The 18,211-nt window shown below is 38.7% G+C and overlaps 1 protein-coding gene across 6 annotated transcripts in view; it reads left to right on the top strand.

The window, feature by feature from the left end:
- Positions 1 to 18,211, top strand: part of Tmlhe (trimethyllysine hydroxylase, epsilon) — a 72,750-nt gene that overhangs the window by 35,211 nt on the left and 19,328 nt on the right. For 2 of the 6 annotated variants that reach the window (XM_045140667.1, XM_004672654.2), the window contains one exon: positions 15,598 to 15,787. The exons of 2 other annotated variants lie outside the window; for them this stretch is intronic. In XM_045140667.1, coding sequence (XP_044996602.1) covers positions 15,607 to 15,787 — 181 coding nt within the window. In that variant the 5' untranslated portion in view covers positions 15,598 to 15,606. Of the gene's footprint in view, positions 1 to 2,998; positions 3,036 to 15,597; positions 15,788 to 18,211 lie in introns of all 6 variants that reach the window. 2 more of the 6 variants (XM_045140666.1, XM_045140669.1) reach the window with 2 other exon arrangements.

Genomic DNA, 18,211 nt, shown 5'->3' with positions numbered 1-18,211 from the left:
CTGGCTGCCGGTGCTGCTTACTATTTGCTGTATTTGCTGCTTTCCAGTGTGGACTGAAGAGTAGCTTCTGTCTAGGACACCTCCCGGCTTTCAGTGCTGGATTGGGACTGCTGAGGCATCCAGCCTCGTGGACTGAGCAGCTACCAGGTTCCTTGACTCGCAGGCCTGTAATCTGCTATTAGTGGACTGTCATAAACTAATGCAGTAAAGTCCCTTTTAATACAATTCATTCTATCAGTTCTGTTCCTCTACAGAACCCTGACTAATACATATGTTCTCTTGGAATTCCTTCGGGAGTTTGTTTTCTTCTTTGATTCCATCTTTGAGTTCTTGAACATATTTATAGTCATTCTTTTGAGTTCTATGTCTGGAATTTTATCTAATTCAGTCTCACTGGAAGTTATTACTGTTTAGATTTATAATTTTTGGAGAAATTTTGTTGTCTTGATTTTTATGTTTCTTTTATTAGTGCATGGAGATTTTTGCATCTCAAATTATTTCAATGCTTGTGTTTTATAGTCAGTTGTATTCTTAGACAAGAAGATCAGAAGTTATATCTTCAGAGTTAGAGCTCAAGATGACAGATGTGGCTTTTGAATTACTCTCAGATAGTAGCAGGAATAACCCAAGCTGTTGAATATGACTGCTATGCAGGGCTGGAGAAATGGCTTAGTGGTTAAGGTACATGCCTGTGAAGCCTAAGGACCCAGGATCGATTCTCTAGGTCCCACATAAGCCAGATGCACATGGTGGCTCATGCATCTGGAGTTCGTTTGCAGTGGCTAGAGGCCCTGGTGTGCCCATTCTCACTTTCTCTCTCTCTCTCTCTCTCCCTCTCTCTGTCTCTAATACATAAATAAAAAAAATATATTTTTTTAAGAAGCCTGCCTATGACTGCTATGCAAATGTCCTAGTAGCAAATTAACAACCATACTCCTTTTAACTTCAATAATTACTAGTGGGTTAAATGGAAAAGGCTGGTAGAAGTATGCCAGGGTTTTGGTTGCTTAGAGTGGGAACACTGCAGGGTAAGTTAGTGTGAAGACTGCTATTAACTTTGAAAAAGATGGAGGTGGTACAAGTTGGGGTACGGTTGGTTACCACAGATTTTAGAGGTTGTTGAGAATATGGAATATTGTGGTTATGGAGAATAAAAAAAGGGTGATAAGGAATCAAAAATGTGGAAAAGAGATTGGAAAGAAAAGGTAAGTAAACAAGTTGTGCTTGTAAATATTAGTAGAGAGATCCCAATAGTTGGCTGGGCATAGGAAAATACAAAACAAACCTAAAGTCAAACTGAGCAATATACAATAGCAAACAAGACTAGCATGAAATAATTATGAATGAGTGGGGATTAAAACAAACAGACAACAAAACCAAAGGCCCTAAACTAGGTGGGTATTCTGGGTCACACCCTTAATCTGGTCAGTTGGAGACTGAGGTTCTTGGGCTGCAGTGGGTTCAAGGTCAGCCTGAGTCAGAGTAAGACCCTGCCTGCAAAAAAGAAGACAAGGCACTATAAGAAATATCAAAAGTGATACAAGTTAACTCTAAGACACAACTTACTTAAGAATGGCAAAGTGAGGCCACCCTGAGATGACAGAGTTAATTCCAGGTCAGCCTGGACCAGAGTGAGACCCTACCTCAAAAAACCAAAAAAAAAAAAGAATGGCAAAGTCGACAAAACATACATCAATCAGATCTAACAAATCAGTATTTTTGTCTTAGTGGGCTAGGTTTTGAATTCTTTCCCTTCCCAGAATTCTTTTCTTCAGCAACCTGCTCTAATATGGAAGGTATAATTAGAAATTACAGTCCAATACTATATACCTGGCTTTGGGTACATATTGCACTAATGTAAAACAGCCCAGTTACCTTTTGGAGTGACTTTCTATGTCATCTAAGTTGAGTGTGAAGCTGGTTCCCTTTGGTGCTGTGGCCTCAGCCTGTTAGGTCAGTCTGCTCTTTTGATCAGTTGTGCTGGATGCTGTGTGAGGGAAGGTTGGCTCCATTCCCTGGAGTCCTAATATCTCCAGTTGTATTCCTGGTGTTGATGTTGTAGAAAGAGGCAGAAGCAAACGGAGGTTGTGGAAAGTTGTCTGAAGTTGTTCTGGAACTGCTTGGCTAGTCCCTGTTTTGTTGTTCAGGTTTTTTGATTTTGCTGGGCCAGAGTGAGTGGAAAAATCTCTTTCTAGTAGATCTGCTTTTGCTTGCTCAGGCTGGGCCGAGTGAGCTTCCCAGTGGCCCCTGGCTGGAGCCCCATCCTCGCTGACTTAGTGATTGCTCAAGCTTGCGGCTCCCTTCTGCTTCTTACAAGGGTCTTACCTGGGTTAATAATTCCTTATATACCTTAATTTCTTGGTAGAAGAGTGTATTGAGTGTTGTAGTTATTACCTTCTTGTTTGCTGGACAAACACCTGACCAGAAGCAGCTTATGAAGAAAGGGTTTATTCAGGCCTTACGGAATCCAGGGGAAACAACATCAACAGCAGAAGAAGCTGGCTCACTTCCATAGATCTATACAAAGAGACACCACCAAATGGACAGCAAACAGGAGCAGCCAGAGTTCAAACTGGTTTGAACACATCTTAGTCCAGGTCTGGACTAAAAGATCTGCTCCCAGTGACACCTCCTCCAGCAGGGCTTTGTCTGCTGAATTTTCTAGTTGTAAGCTTAATAAAAAATGCTTCAGGGCTGGAGAGATGGCTTAGCGGTTAAGCGCTTGCCTGTGAAGCCTAAGGACCCCTGTTTGAGGCTCGGTTCCCCAGGTCCCACGTTAGCCAGATGCACAAAGGGGCGCACGCATCTGGAGTTCGTTTGCAGAGGCTGGAAGCCCTGGCGCGCCCATTCTCTCTCTCTCCCTCTATCTGTCTTTCTCTCTGTGTCTGTCGCTCTCAAATAAATAAATAAATAAAATTTAAAAAAAAATGCTTCAGACTAAGGGGGACATACATTCACAAACTACCACAGATGTTATCTTGCCTCTTTTTCCCCCTAGGTTTCTTTGGTGAGGTCCCTATTCCACCATCTTAATGGTAAGGCCTCCACTTTGTAAATTTGTTTTTGTTTTGTATATACTGTATTCCTAATTTTCTGTTCTGAGGATCAAATCATCCCTATCTCTAAGCTTATTGAAAAGTTTCATTATTTTTTTTCTTGCTGTCTTCCTATAATGATTTTTATAGCAAAATGCTTAAATCCTCATTCATGTTTTGTTTATGTAGTGTAGATTTTTGCTTTGCCATTAATAGGCTTACCTGAAACCTTAGAGATTGTTTCAAGCTGATTATAACATTTATCACATGCAACAATGCTATACTCTTTCTTTCTCTAACATTAATGTTTTAATTTCAAAACTTATATCATTTTGTTTTCTATATCCCTTGAACTTTCATTTTAGCTATAGTGTTTTAGAGGAGAATATATTTTATTACTTTTGTTACTTATTGACTTTTCATAAAATGTTGTACTCTTAGACCCCCTTCACCCCAACCCAATTCTGCTGAGGGTCTTCTTCAGTGGGATTATTGGTATTCATTGTGGGGACCAAGAAGCCTCAGTCAATCTCTGGGCAGGGGACACAGTGCCTCAGGTTATTTCCATCCACTCCCTCTTCCACAATGTTTCCTGGGCCTTAGCAGGCAACATAGGGATCTGATTGAGTGTTGCTTTCTCTGTAGCCTCTGAATCTCTGTTTTGATGAAGTTTGAGTGACCACATTGTCTGTCAACATCTCCCTGGAACTAGTTTTCAGGATAGCTGTGAAAGCACCACTTCATCTGTAATGAAATAATCAAACTTTCAGGAAAGTGGTGGAACTTGGAAAAAAAATATGCTAAGCGAAGTCACACCAGCTCAGAAAGACAAATGCTACATGTCCTCTCTCATATGCCATTCCTAACCCAGATCAGTGTCAGTTAATTGTAAGCCATAATAAATATCAAGAGTATGGACATGGTGCTAGAATGAAACTAGGAAAGGGGGAAAATAGAGAGGGAGGGAAGGGAGGGATATTCGACAACAAGTCGATAAGCAGCAAAAAGAAGGAAGAAAGGGAAGGAGGGAAGGAGGGAGGAAGAAAGTGAAAGAGAAGGGAAGGGAAGGGAAGATGGAGATGGATAGGCCTTGGGGATAGAGGAAGGTGGGAGGGGGGAGATACACAAAACTAATGGCAACATGAATCAATTCCATAGAAACCTTCTTCCTGGATACTATTCTAACAGGTCATTACCCCCAGTAAGGGGGAGGGGGGACAAAAATAGAAGAGCCCCATAAAAGGTGGAGAAAGCATAACCCCATAGTATTTTTTAAAGTTTGTCTTTTCATCATTGTATTGAGATGAAATTACTTTACATATCATTGCAATCTATATCAGTTACTTTCTCATTGTTGAGATAAGATATCAGACCAGAAACAGCTTAAAGAAGGAAAGGGTTTGTTTCTGGCTTACGGTTTTGAGAGGAAGTGTCTATTATGCAGAGAAGGCAAGGCTGGAATGGGAAACTAGCACAGCATCATAATATCAGCATGGAAGAAGTATTGAGAGAACAAGTAGTGCTGGGCTTTGACACCTCAAAGCCCACCCAGCAACACACTTCTTCCAGCAAGGCTCCACCTCTGAAAGGTTCTAAAACCTTCCGAATCAGTACCACCCATTAGGGATTGAGTATTGAAACACATGAGTCAGTATTCAGTGTTATATACAGTCTTTAAAAAGATCTTATCTTAAGCCAGATGTGGTGGCACATGCCTTTAATCCCAGCACTGGGGTGGCAGAGGTAGGATTACCATGAGTTTGAGGCTGAGACTACATAGTGAATTCCAGGTCAGCCTGAGCTAGAGTGAAACCCTACCTCGAAAATACAAACAAACAAACAACAACAAGAAGAAAAACATGAGTCTGTGGGGGGCATTTTTACATTCAAACCACCACACAGTCCTGGAATATTTTAAATGTAACTGTATTTACCATTGAGTTTTGTACTTTCATACATTTTGTGTTGTTAGCTAGCATCCCTTTGTTTTGGCATTAAGTTGTCCCTTCCCTAACCACTCTAAGGCAGGCCTAGTGGTGATGAACTCCCTTAGCTTTTGTTTGAGAATTTTTTTGTAAATAATTTTTAAAATACTTATTTATTGGAAAGCAGAGAGAGAGATAGAGAGAAGAGAGATAGAGAGAATGGACATGCCAGGGCCTCTAGACGCTGCAGATGAACTCCAGATGTATGTGTCACTTTGTGCCTCTAGCTTGATGGGGGTCCTGGGGAATCATACCTAGGTTGTTAGGCTTTTCAGGGAAGCACCTTAACTATTAAGCGATCTTTATAGCCCTCTAGATTTTTTTTTATTAGTTTTCTGTTCAGCATATACAGGCAGTTTGGTATCATTATTAGGCTCACCCATGACCTACCCCTTCCCTATTGGCCCCTCCTTGTTGAGGTATATGGGTCATGCCTTGTGGAGTTAGCCCACAGTTATTGGTGTGATAAATGTCTCTGCATATCATGATCCAACATGTGGCTCTGACATTCTTTTTTTTTTTATTTATTTGAGAGTGACAGACACAGAGAGAAAGACAGGTAGAGGGAGAGAGAGAGAATGGGCGCGCCAGGGCTTCCAGCCACTGCAAACGAACTCCAGACGCGTGCGCCCCCTTGTGCATCTGGCTAACGTGGGACCTGGGGAACCGAGCCTCGAACTGGGGTCCTTAGGCTTCACAGGCAAGCGCTTAACCGCTAAGCCATCTCTCCAGCCCTGGCTCTGACATTCTTTCCACCCCCTCTTCTGCAAAATTTCCCTGAGCCATGTTGGGTTCATTTTTGGTCTGCTTCAGTGATGAGGTGTTGGGGGCCTCTGAGGCTCTGGCTCTCTGATTTGGTAGGAGCTGATTTTTCTCTGTGTTGGTCTCCTTCCCCCTTGTGCTGGTATCTGGTTCATCAGGGAAAGGGCACCATTGCTTGTTTCGCTAATTTTCCTCAGTTTCAGCCGGGGTTCTTTTGAGGTATAATGGGGTGGCTCTCTCCTTAGAGATTTTTTTTTTTATATATTTCTCTCTCTGGCTGTTTTAATTTTTCTTCGTTGTAACCTATTTATTCTGACCCCACTCTTATCTTGCCATATTAGTAAGTCCTCTGTGGATTATATCTGATGGTTTCATAATTGTCATAATTGTTCCAGAGTAGTCCAAGGCATTCAGGAAAAATTCTCACTTACACCCCACCTTATCCTACAATACCTTACATTCAAGAGCAAGAGAGAGAGAGAGGCCTTGTTAACAAAATATAGTCACTATGGTAGATAACTTGATAAAGTTAACCACTATCTTTCACCAAGGACCACAGTTGTCACTGCTTTTCAGAGTCCATTTATTGATGTACAAAATAAGAAGTTTCATTATGAAATTTTTGTGCACATATTTGATTGAACTTTCCTCATATATCTCTGTTCCCTCACTACCTTTTTTTCAAACCCTCCTCTCCCTTTCCACTGGTCCATTCTTTCCCTTAAGTTGTCCCCATTCTACTTTCAAGTCATATGTGTGTCTGTTTTAAGATATTGCTTCTCACAGCTCTGAATACAAAATAAAGTATATGTAATAATACTCATTCTCCTTTAATCTAAAAAGTCTAAAATGCTCTTTTTGTCAGTTTTTGTAATCTGTTTCTATTCTTCAGCTGTACTACATATTCTCCAATAATACTACTACTTTAATGCATAGGTTTTCTTATTTTTGTTTTTGGATTGTCCTTTTTGCTCCTTCATACTATGACTACCTTTCTATTTAGGCAGTGAATTTTTAAATCCAAGTCAGTTGATGCTTTTTATATTCCAACCCAGTGCCTTAAACCCTACTGCTTATATACTATTGTTGATTCATTTTGGCCTACCTTTCAAGATCTAAGATCTATGTATTACTAGTCCATTGCAAAGCATTTATTAGTGACTAGAATAAGGATTGATAGCTGTCCATATTTGGACTGAATATAACTTGCAGATATATAGTTTTATAGTCACTACAATGTTGAATATAGTTATTATAGTGCCCACCACAAAGTGCCTCTAAAACATATGACTAAAAGCAGTGAACTTGCCAAGTGCCCAGCTCCTGTGCTCTATAATCCATCATTATTTTCCTGCCAAGGTCATAGTTCCCATGGACTGCTCCCAACTACTGAATGAGCATGGCAGGAATACTAATGAAGGCCATTCCTTGGAGACCCAGATTCTTCTAATGGCCATTTTTGGCTTGAAGACTCTCCAACAGCCTTGCTAAAACTTTACAACTGCATTGCAGTCTAAGACCTTGCTTGCTTCCTCTCTAGACCTGCATCAGGAAACTAATGGCCATCTGAGTCTTTTCTGACTCTCCACGTTTTCCCTCACATGAATTTTCCCTACTAAATTACTTTACACCTATATTCCTATCTTAGAACTTGTTTTTAAACTAATTTTATTTTATTCATTTATTTGTTTGAGAGAGACAAAGTGGCAGAGAGAGAGAGGGAGGAAGAGAATGGGCATGCCAAGGCCTCTAGCCACTGCAAACAAGCTCTAGATGCATACTCCACCTTGTGCACCTTGGCTTTATGTGGGTACTGGGCAATTGAACTGGGGTCATTAGGCTTTCAGGTAGGTGCCTTAACCACTGAGCAATCACTTCTCCAGCCTGGCATCTGTGTGTGTGTATGTGTGTGTGTGTGTGTGTGTGTTTTACAGAATTTGAACTAATGCAGTTGTCAATATTACAATTTGTAAGATTTCATATATAATTTGGATTCCTAATGCCTCTCCAGATGAATATTGCCAAGCAAGCCTGATGTTGCAATATCTTCACCCTTCTCTCTACAACACATTGTCTCCTATACTTTTTTTAATTTCTTTTTAAATATTTTTTTAATTTATTTTATTTATTTATTTGAGAGCGACAGACACAGAGAGAAAGACAGATAGAGGAAGAGAGAGAGAATGGGCACGCCAGGGCTTCCAGCCTCTGCAAACGAACTCCAGACGCATGCGCTCCCTCGTGCATCTGGCTAACGTGGGACCTGGGGAACCGAGCCTTGAACCGGGGTCCTTAGGCTTCACAGGCGAGCGCTTAACCGCTAAGCCATCTCTCCAGCCCTCTCCTATACTTTTGTTCTTGCCTAGTTCATGTGGGCATTTACTTTCGAGATCTTTATATAAAGTAACATTATTGAAATTTTTGCAGTAAGGTTAAAAGACATTAGCCAAATAGCCGTGAAAATAAAAATATATAATTACAGGTTGTTATAGTGCATTGAAGGAAAGTAACCAAAGTACCATTGATCCACTTTCCCTATAAACACTGATTACTTTGGTAATCTCATCTAGTCTCATGACTTTAGATACTAACGATAGGACAACTCCCAAATTTTATATCTCCAGCTCATACCTCATTTCTGAGCTCAAAACTTATATATGGGCTGGAGGGATGTCTTATCAGTTAAGGCACTTGCCTGCAAAGTCAAAGGACACAGGTTCGATTCCCCAGAGTCCATATAAGCCCGATCCACAAGGTGGAGCACACGTCTGGAGTTCCATTTGCAGTGGTTGGTGGCCCTGGCATGCTCGCTCACTCACTCCCTCTCTCTCTCTCTCCCTCTTTCTCTCTCTCAAAATTAATTAACAAAATAAAATATTGAAAAACTTAAATATATCTAGCTGCTCTTGGATATTTCTTAAACGTATAATGTACAACTCAAATTTAACACCCCATACAAATAATCTTTTTCTGCAAACCTACAGTTTTCCCCATCTCAGTTAATGACAATTCCATTCATTCACTTTCTTAGTTCAAATAGTATGGGTCTTCATTCGTCTTTTCTTCCCATCCCAGATCTAATGAATCAACAAATCCTTTAAACATTTAGAGACTGTGGTTCCTTTTCACCACATCTGCTGCAGTCACGCAAGTCTAATCTACTACCCTTTATTGTCTTGATTACTGTAGAAATTGTAATACTACACTAGCCTACTAAGAGGCCTTTCTCCTTTCCGTGGATCCTTTACAATTTTTTTTTAAATACAGAAACCAGAAAAAATCCATTTTAAATGTGTCATCATATTACTTTTCTTTGCAATCCCAATAGTCTATGGTTTCTATCACAATAACAACTATAGTTTCTATCTATTAGTTTACAAATCCCCACATAATCTGGCTTTTTCACCTATCCTTCTATCCTTTGCTTACTGGACTTCAGCTATACTTGTTTGTTTGTTTGTTTGTTTTGTTTTTGTTTTGCTAGTCTTTTACCCTAATAGACATGATCATTGCTGAGAGCCTTTGAACTGGTTATCATCTAAAGCTTGCTTTACCCCACATGTCCTCATGACTAACTCTGCTCTTGATCAACTGTCATCTTTCTTAGCAAGGACTATCCTGATAACCATGGTTAAAAGTTGAATCTCCAGCATATTCTTTCACACTGTTTTTGAAACAGTCTCACATAGCCCAGAATGGTCTTAAGTCAGTCTGTAGCTGAGGATAACCTTAATTTCCAATCTTCCTGTCTCCACCTCCAAACTGCTGGGACTAAAGGCATGTCCCACCATGCCTCACTCTATCCTTTTTCTTTTTATAGCTTTTGTCAGCACCTAATTACTACAGAATTTACATGCTATGTTAATCTTTAACTGCTTTCTCCCACTAGAACATAAGCTGAGTAAAAGCAGTAGTTTTGCCTGCCTTGTTCACTTATATATACCAAGTGTTGGAAACAGTGGTTGGCATTATTTAGGCACACAACAAATGCTAATTGACTAATTAATTAATATTTTAAATTAAATTTATTTTTAATAAATCTGTAAAAAATACAAAAATTGTACATGTTAATAGGGGCACCATGTGTTATTTTAATACATGTATGTATTATATAATCAGGTGAAAAATATATGTTCAATTAGTTCATTAATGAGAGTGTTGTGGAATGTTTTTCAATTAATTGATTTTTAATGTGAAACCTGGAGAATTAATAGGAAAAATGAAAGAAAGAAAAGGGTAAATATAGGAAACAATATATAAGATGGCCTTGAGGTATCAGTGTGGCAAGATAGATAGGCACAATTATGTAAAGTATTAAGTGCCATTTTAAACAGATGATTCAAACCTTGTGTTTTTCCTTAAGCAGCTCACTGAAAATAGTGAAATAAAAGTAATTAAGCAAATTGTTATGTAATTGTAAGTGCACCATTAAGACTATGCACTGAAAGACTTGTGAAAACACTGACTGGGCAGTTACTAACTCTTCCCACAAGATATGAGAAGGAATATGTTACAAAGAAGGTGACACTTAAGCTAGTTCTCAGGCAGGAGAATGACATGATGAAAATGTTTTAAGAAGATTAATCTGGCAATAATATAGAAAATGGATGGAATACGGATGAACTGTAGGCAAGGAAACCATCTAGTCTATGGCAGTAGTCCAGGTATGAGGTGATGAAGGTATCTATAGGAATAGAAAGAGAAGGACAAATCTGAAAGACGCTTGAAAGAAAAAAAATTGACAGGAGCTAAATGGTTTCTTGGCATGATGCCTTTCAGGAGATAATGGTTCTTCCTTAGTAATAACCATGAAAAGATTCAGATTGACCTATTATGTAATTGCCTATCCTGACTAGAATTTCTAGCCATGGCTGTTCTCCAAAAGTTTATGTATTGGGATTGATACTTGTTGGACCCCAATTTACATTAAGATGGCTTTAGACTCCAAAGTTTTGGAAACTCTCAAAAACATAATTCTGAATATGAAATAGCAAAGCATTGTATTGTAGGAAAAATCACAAGATTGCATGGAAAGTTTACAATAAATTAATGGCTATATATATATATATATATATATATATATATATATGATGAAAAAATAAAAGCATAAAAGCAAGCATAAACATAATAAATTGCAGATGCCTAAAGGATTAGTATTTGAAGGAATAAAGCCCCAAATTACCTCAGGTTTATAGAAATGCATATTAATTTATTTATTAAAGAGAGAGGGAGAGATCCATACGCAGGGCCTCTAGCCACTGCAAATAAACTCCAGATGCATGTGCCACCATGTGCATCTGGCTCTCACGTGGGTTCTGGTGAGTTGAACCTAAGTCCTTAGGCTTCACAGGAAAGTGCCTTAACTGCTAAGCCATCTCTCCAGCCCCTAGAAATGCATATTTTTAAAGATAGCACAAAACAGTTTTGGTTTTTTTTTTTTTTTTTTTTGGTTTTTTGAGGTAGGGTCTCACTCTGGTCCAGGCTAACCTGGAATTAACTATGGAGTCTCAGGGTGGCCTCGAACTCTCAGCGATCCTCCTATCTCTGCCTCCCAAGTGCTGGGATTAAAGATCAGCACCACCACACCTGGCTACAGTTTTTTTTTTTTTTAAATAAATCTTAACTGTGCTCTCAAACAGAAAAAATACTTGTATCTTGACATGGGTAAATTATAACTCAGATGAAACTTTTGACCTACTCTCATTGATCAAAGAAATTAAGTAAAAAAATATGTTCTTTAAGACTGAATTTACACTCGGGAGGCAGAGGTAGGATGATCGCCGTGAGTTTGAGGCCACCCTGAGACTCCAGAGTGAATTCCAGGTCAGCCTGAGCTAGAGTGAGACCCTACCTCAGAAAAAAAAAAAGAAAAAAATAAGTCTGAATTTATATAAATAAATTACCAGTCTGCACAAAGAAGATGAAGTGGAAATCAGTATACTCCTGATTTAGCTTCTAGGACAGACTTTCAAGTAAAAATTGCAAAGATATTAATTTAATATAAACCCCATTATTATTATTATTAACAAGTTTACTAAAATGGTTTATGGAAATATGGCATAGTATACATATTGAATGAATAAATAAATGAAAATTCTTCCAGGCTTTAGAAGTCTTTATGACATCTGGATAATAAAATATAGATTTATATTTAATATAATTATGTATTAATTATATTCAAATAGTGCTGATTAACAGACAAGAAGCACATGAATAATTTTTGAAATTTATTCATGTATTTGTACCTGTGTATGCATGTGTGTATGGGTGCACCAGGGGTCTTGCCACTGAAAACAAATGTCAGATTCATGTTCCACTTTTTGTGATCAGCTTTATATGGATATGCTTGGGAACTGAACCCAGGCCAGCAGGCATTTCAAAAAATCACCTTTAACCACTGAGCCATCTCCTCACCCAAGGAAGAATTTTTTTATGACCTATTAGAAATCTTAGCTTTGGCTTGACCAGTTAATATTTTTTTCATGTAGGTGAAGATTTAGAGCAGATATCCCATCAGTTTTAAGGATGCTATGAAGCTAGAAAAAGTGATTCAATCCAATTCCCACAAACAATTATGGATTTCCACCAGGAACTGTTAGATGTTAGGGTACAAATATGATTGCAACACATAGGTCTTGCTATAAAAAAACACCAAGCATTACTGGGGAAAAACATATAAATATAGAATTTCAACATAATAAATTAAGAAAAGGAGACATAGATTATTATAACAAAAGAAAGCTACTAATTTATTCTGGGAGTTTATGGAAGGTATATTAGATGAGATGATATCTAGTGTAATTCTTCAAGGATGAATAAAAGGCAGGACTTCCAGTTTGAGGTAACAAAGAGCATGAACATGAGTTTCTTAGACTCAAGAAAGACAATGATGAAGCTGAGTGTGGAGGCTCATGCCTATAATTTCAGCACTCAGTAGGCTGAGGTAAGAGGTTTTCTATGAGTTTGATGACAGACTGGGCTACAGAATGAGTTCCAAGTGAGCCTGGGCTAGAGATTGCTCAGTGGTTAAAGGTACTTGCTTTCAAAACTTGTTGGTCTGGGTTTGATTCCCTAGTCCCCATGTAAAGCCAGATGCACAAATTGGCACAAGCATCTGGAGTTTGCAGTGGCATGAGGCCCAGTGCGATCATATTTATTTTCTCTCTTCCTCTTTCTCCTTGCAAATAATTAAATAATTCTTTTAAATAAGGAAGGAGGGCAGGCTGACCAACTATGATGGAAGTTAGGGGTAAGTAATAAAGTGTAATGAGATAAGCAACAGGATGTCAGGCTGATAGGTCACCCAGGACCAGGTAGTGTAAAGTACTTTATGACATAAAGACATTGAATCTTATCCTAAAGGCCATAGGAAGCCATTCCAAAAGAATGGCACATGCATGTATCTATTTTATTTTAGCTTACTCTTCCTACAGCATACAAAACTGGAAGGCAAGGGTTAGGTGGGTATTTCAGTCTTTTTCAGTGAGAAGTAATGATAAGCATGGGCTGGGATTAGGACAAGTAGAGATATAAAGCAGTATGTCAGCTTGAGAATCATTTAGCAGGTAAAAGTTATCATGAGTGGATAATAGATTCCACAGAAGAAATTTTAAGAGGAAGATGTCAAATCTGAAACACTGATTTCTGGAGTATATACCTGATTGAATGATATTAGAATTTATTTGAAGAGGAACTTCATATGTTAGGGAGATTAATAAAAAGTGTTTGATGAGTACAGGAATATTTCTTTTGTTTGATCATATAGTTCCAGGACCTGCAATTCCATTTTGAATTATTTTACCTAGAGAAATATGTAACATGTTCTTTGGGAAATGCATATGAGACTGCATGATCTGCATGATAGCATAGCTCACAAGAACAGGGAAATGAAACAAACCAAATATCCACTAGGAGTACTTTATACTCCCTAGCACCTAATATGGCTGTAGTTCTGTAATGGATATCCTGAATAGAGAATAGTAACAGAGACAATTATTTAAAGAATTGACAATTGAGTTGTCAAGGTGTTTCCATGGCCTCTGGAATTTCTGGGTTTTCTTATCCATTAAGATGTAAAAGCCAATTCGATATACCAGTTTGTGTGCAGGGGAAATATGCACCCCATGGTCTTTCTTATATTTGGGTCTTTTATTAGTCATTTTCAGTTTTAGTTTCTTAGGTTCTTATGAATTTCCAATGTCTTCATTTCCTTCTGGAGACTCTGGCTAAGAATCAACAGGCAGTTTCATTTAGTTCCTTGTAAGCATACAATGGAGGTCCCTCTTTCCTTGCACTTCAGTGAGGATCACTCTCATCTCTTAAATGCTTAAAAAAAAGCATTACCTACTGTTGCAGTCAGGTTTGCATTGCTTATAGCACCCAACCAAGCACCTTGTGGGAAAAAAGAGGTCTATTTTTGCTTACAAGCTCAAGGGGGAAGCTCCACGATGGCAGGGAAACCGACAACATAAGCGGAGAGTGGACATCACGCCCTGGCCAACATCAGGTGGACAATAGCAACAGGAGAGTGTGCCATACACTGGCAAGGGGAAATTGGCTATCATACCCATAAGCCTGCCCCCAACAATAACACTGCCTCCTGGAGGTGCTAATTCCCAAATATCCATCAGCTGGGAACCTAGCATTCAGAACACCTAAGTTTGTGGAGGACACCTAAATCAAGCCACCACACCTGCCATGTAGTTTCAATGGAGAATCTTCCTGGTATAAGATGTTTCTCAGGTTTAGGATTTCTTACCAATAACAGCCCTGTCCACTTTATAGGATCACTAGCTAGTTTTTCCCAATCAAGTACATCTTCCTTTATTAGAGTAAACTGTGCATATACACAACTAACGATGCAAGTGAACTCTCATATCCATAGGCCCTCTAATATTTCAGGGAAAAGGATTATATAATAGCAAGGATCACTGGAGGTCATTTTGGAATTCTGCCTATTAATCACAAGTATCAAGTCACAGATTCAAAAAGTACTATAACCCAATGCAGAATAAATTTAAAGAAAACCTCTTCTGAATTGATGTACAGGATTATTCCATTTCCTAGTGTTGAAGTTACTTTCACATTGCTGGGACAACACACCTAATCAAAAGCATCTCATGAGAGGAAATGATTTACTTTGGCTTCTAGTCAAGGGAAGTTTCATGATGGCAAGGAAAGGATGTTACAGCAGAACTGGGCTTCATTTGTTGTCGTTGTAGCTGACAGAAAGTAGCAAGAGAGTGAGCTAAGCTTTGGCAAAGGAGGAGCTGGCCATAATAACCCAAAGCCCACCCCCAGAAACATACCTCTTCCAGCAAGGTTCCACCTCTCAAATCGCCACCAGCTGGGAACAGAGCATTGAAAATACATGAGTATATAGGGGATGTCTGATTCAAATCACCATACCTAACTATTGTGAACAGAGCAGAAATGAACATAGATGATCAAGCATTTCTGTAGTAGAATATAGAATCCTTTGGTTATATGATCAGGAGTGGTATTTTTGATTAGCATGAATACATTTTACATGTTAATAAGATTCACTGTGATATTTCCACAAATGAATAGTGTGCAGTGGTGAAATCCAATCTTCCTTTATCTATTTTCCCTCATGCATACACCCTTCCAAACCTCAGTCACTGTTCTATATTCACGTTGATTGTATTTAGGTTCCACATGTGAGAGAGAACATGCATCTCACTTAACATCATGATCTTCTTCCAAATGACAGGATTTTATCCTTCTAATTTGGCTGAAAAATAGTCCATTGTTTATATATACCACATTTACCTTATCTGTTGTTTATTGTTCAGTCTTCTAGGATGCTGTGCCGTGGGTTATCACACCTACAAAGCAGGTTCCAGAATTTGCTAAAGAGAGGAGTCATATGTCAAGTTCTTCAAATGTCTAACTTTAAAAGCTTATTTCCATTAGCCATCCATTGGCACCATACAGCATCCAAGTCTATGAATTGTGCTTGGCATCAGCATGAAGATCATTTTGGTAAGGAATGTGTGGGGGCAGATTCTGCTGCTATGAAGGTGGGAGGGGCTCACGAGGTACCACCACTGTCCCAGTGATATAGGAAGTTAATAGTTGATGGAGAAAACACTTATGAGCCTTGCCACTCCTCAAGGATTTATAGGTAGTAATCAGTTGCTAAGGGAAGGAATTACCCCCTGAAGATACATAGGCATTTAAGGGTTGCTAAGGAGAGAAACATTTTCTTCAGTGATGTGGCTGCTCATAAGTTATCCATGTTCCTATAAGTAACCCAATTACATTCATTGGTTCACCAAGCTTTATATGAATGAAGTAATTTCTTTGTTTGTCTCCCCTGGAAAAGTTCCTGTAGCAGTGTGCTGAGATCAAATAGCTGACCGCCTAGCCCAACTATTGCTTAAAACTCATGATTCAAAAGCTTGTTCCTCTGTCTTTTTCTTCTGCACTTCATCCATTGCCCTGTGGTCTAACCCATTATAAGGATTTCAGAAAACTCTGTAAGGGAACCATCTTGGGCCAGCTGGAAGAAAATCCTGAGAGCTGCTGCTGCTGTACTATATGCACCTTCTGGCCAGCATATCTTCTTGTCAGGGCCTCAGCCAGCTGCGCTAACTCCTTTCCCACTTTGTCTGTACTCCTCTTCCTCATCCTGATGCTCCTTCCCACCTAGAAAGCTGTCTAGCCACCAGCAGCCCTCCCTCCCCAGTGCCACCACAACAACTGTACCATACAACTACTCTGAAAATTTTAAGTATATTGTTATTGGACATGTGGGAGTAGGAAAATATTGCTTGTTTCATCAATTTATGGAAAAAATATTGCTGATTGTACTCACATAGATTGTACTCATATATATATATATGTATATATATATATATGATATATATATATATATATATATATATATATATATATATATATATATATATATACACAATGGACTATTTTTCAGCCAAATTAGAAGGATAAAATCCTGTCATTTGGAAGAAGATCATGATGTTAAGTGAGATGCATGTTCTCTCTCACATGTGGAACCTAAATACAATATATATTCGAGATATATATATATTTTGTGATATAGCAGGACAGGAACAGTTCAGAGCTCTTACATTAAGCAACTTACAGAGGGGCTGCAGGGGCACTTATAGTACATGCTATCACTAGAAGAAGTACATATCACCTAGTTGACAGAGTCAAAAAAAATCTCACCAATCCAAATGCTACAATAATTTTCATAGGGAATAAAGCAAGTTTGAAGGCACAGAGAGGTGTTACATACGAAGAAGCCAAACAATTTGCTGAAAAAAAAATGACTTAATTGTACCTTGAAGCAGGTGGAGAAAACCCTCCTGGGGGTAACCACTGCTTCATTCTCTAGCTGTGTATATTTGAATTCTTCTTAGATTCCACATGTAAGTGAAATCATAACATAATTTTCTTTCTGTGCTTGGTTTATTTCACTTAGCATTGTGACTTGCAGATTCATCAATATTATGAGTAATGTTGGGATCACATTATTTATTTGTGTGTGTGTGTGTGTGTGTGTGTGTGTGTGTGTCTGTCTGTCTGTCTGTCTATGGGTATGTGCATGCTGTGGCACATGTATGGAGGTCAGAGAACAACCTCAGGGTGTTTGTTCCCTTCTTCCCCCGTGTTTGAGACAAGGTCTCTCTTTGTTTGTTTGCTGCTAGGAAGGCCAATCTAGTTGGCTGATGAGATTTGGGTTTCTTCTGGCTCAGCTTCTCACTGCCATAGGCACATTAGGATTACAGGCACATGTACCACTTTATGTACAGCTCTCGTGAGTGCTGAGGGCAAAACTAGGGTCATCAGGCTTCTGGAACAAGTACCATTAACTACTAAGCCACCTTCCCAGCCCCTATTTATTATTTTGAAAAAACATGTCTCACTAGGTAGTTTAAGCTACCTAGAACTCACTATATAGCCCATTTTGTCCTCAAACTGATGATCTTCCTGCTTTGGCTGTCTGAGTACTGGGATCTAGCTAGATTATCTTTTGAAAAGATGAATAACATTGCAATTTCTTCATTTGCCATCAACAGACACTTAAGTTATTTCCATGCACTGACTATGGTGATTAATACTGGGGTGACTAGAGGATGCAGATATGTTTGCAAGGATGATTTTTCTCTTTTGGATATACACCCAGAAAAAAGAGAAAATGAAATGGAACCTTTAATAGGTACCACACACAAAATTCATCTCAAAATGGGCAAAAGTTTTAACATTATAGTGTTAGGAAAAGCTCTTTGATGTTGGTCTAGTCAATGATATTTTAGATACAAAAGCAAAAATAAATAAATGTGCTACATCAAAATAGCAAAGAAAATAAACACAACAAAAAGGGAACCTATGGGTCAGAAAATATTCGTAAAGCATAAATTCATTAAAGAAACTCATAAC

This window comes from Jaculus jaculus, chromosome X (assembly GCF_020740685.1).
Source record: "Jaculus jaculus isolate mJacJac1 chromosome X, mJacJac1.mat.Y.cur, whole genome shotgun sequence".
Taxonomy (NCBI): Eukaryota; Metazoa; Chordata; class Mammalia; order Rodentia; family Dipodidae; genus Jaculus; species Jaculus jaculus.
The sequence above is the reverse complement of the archived record's forward strand: the minus strand, read 5'-3'. Positions and strand labels throughout refer to the sequence as shown.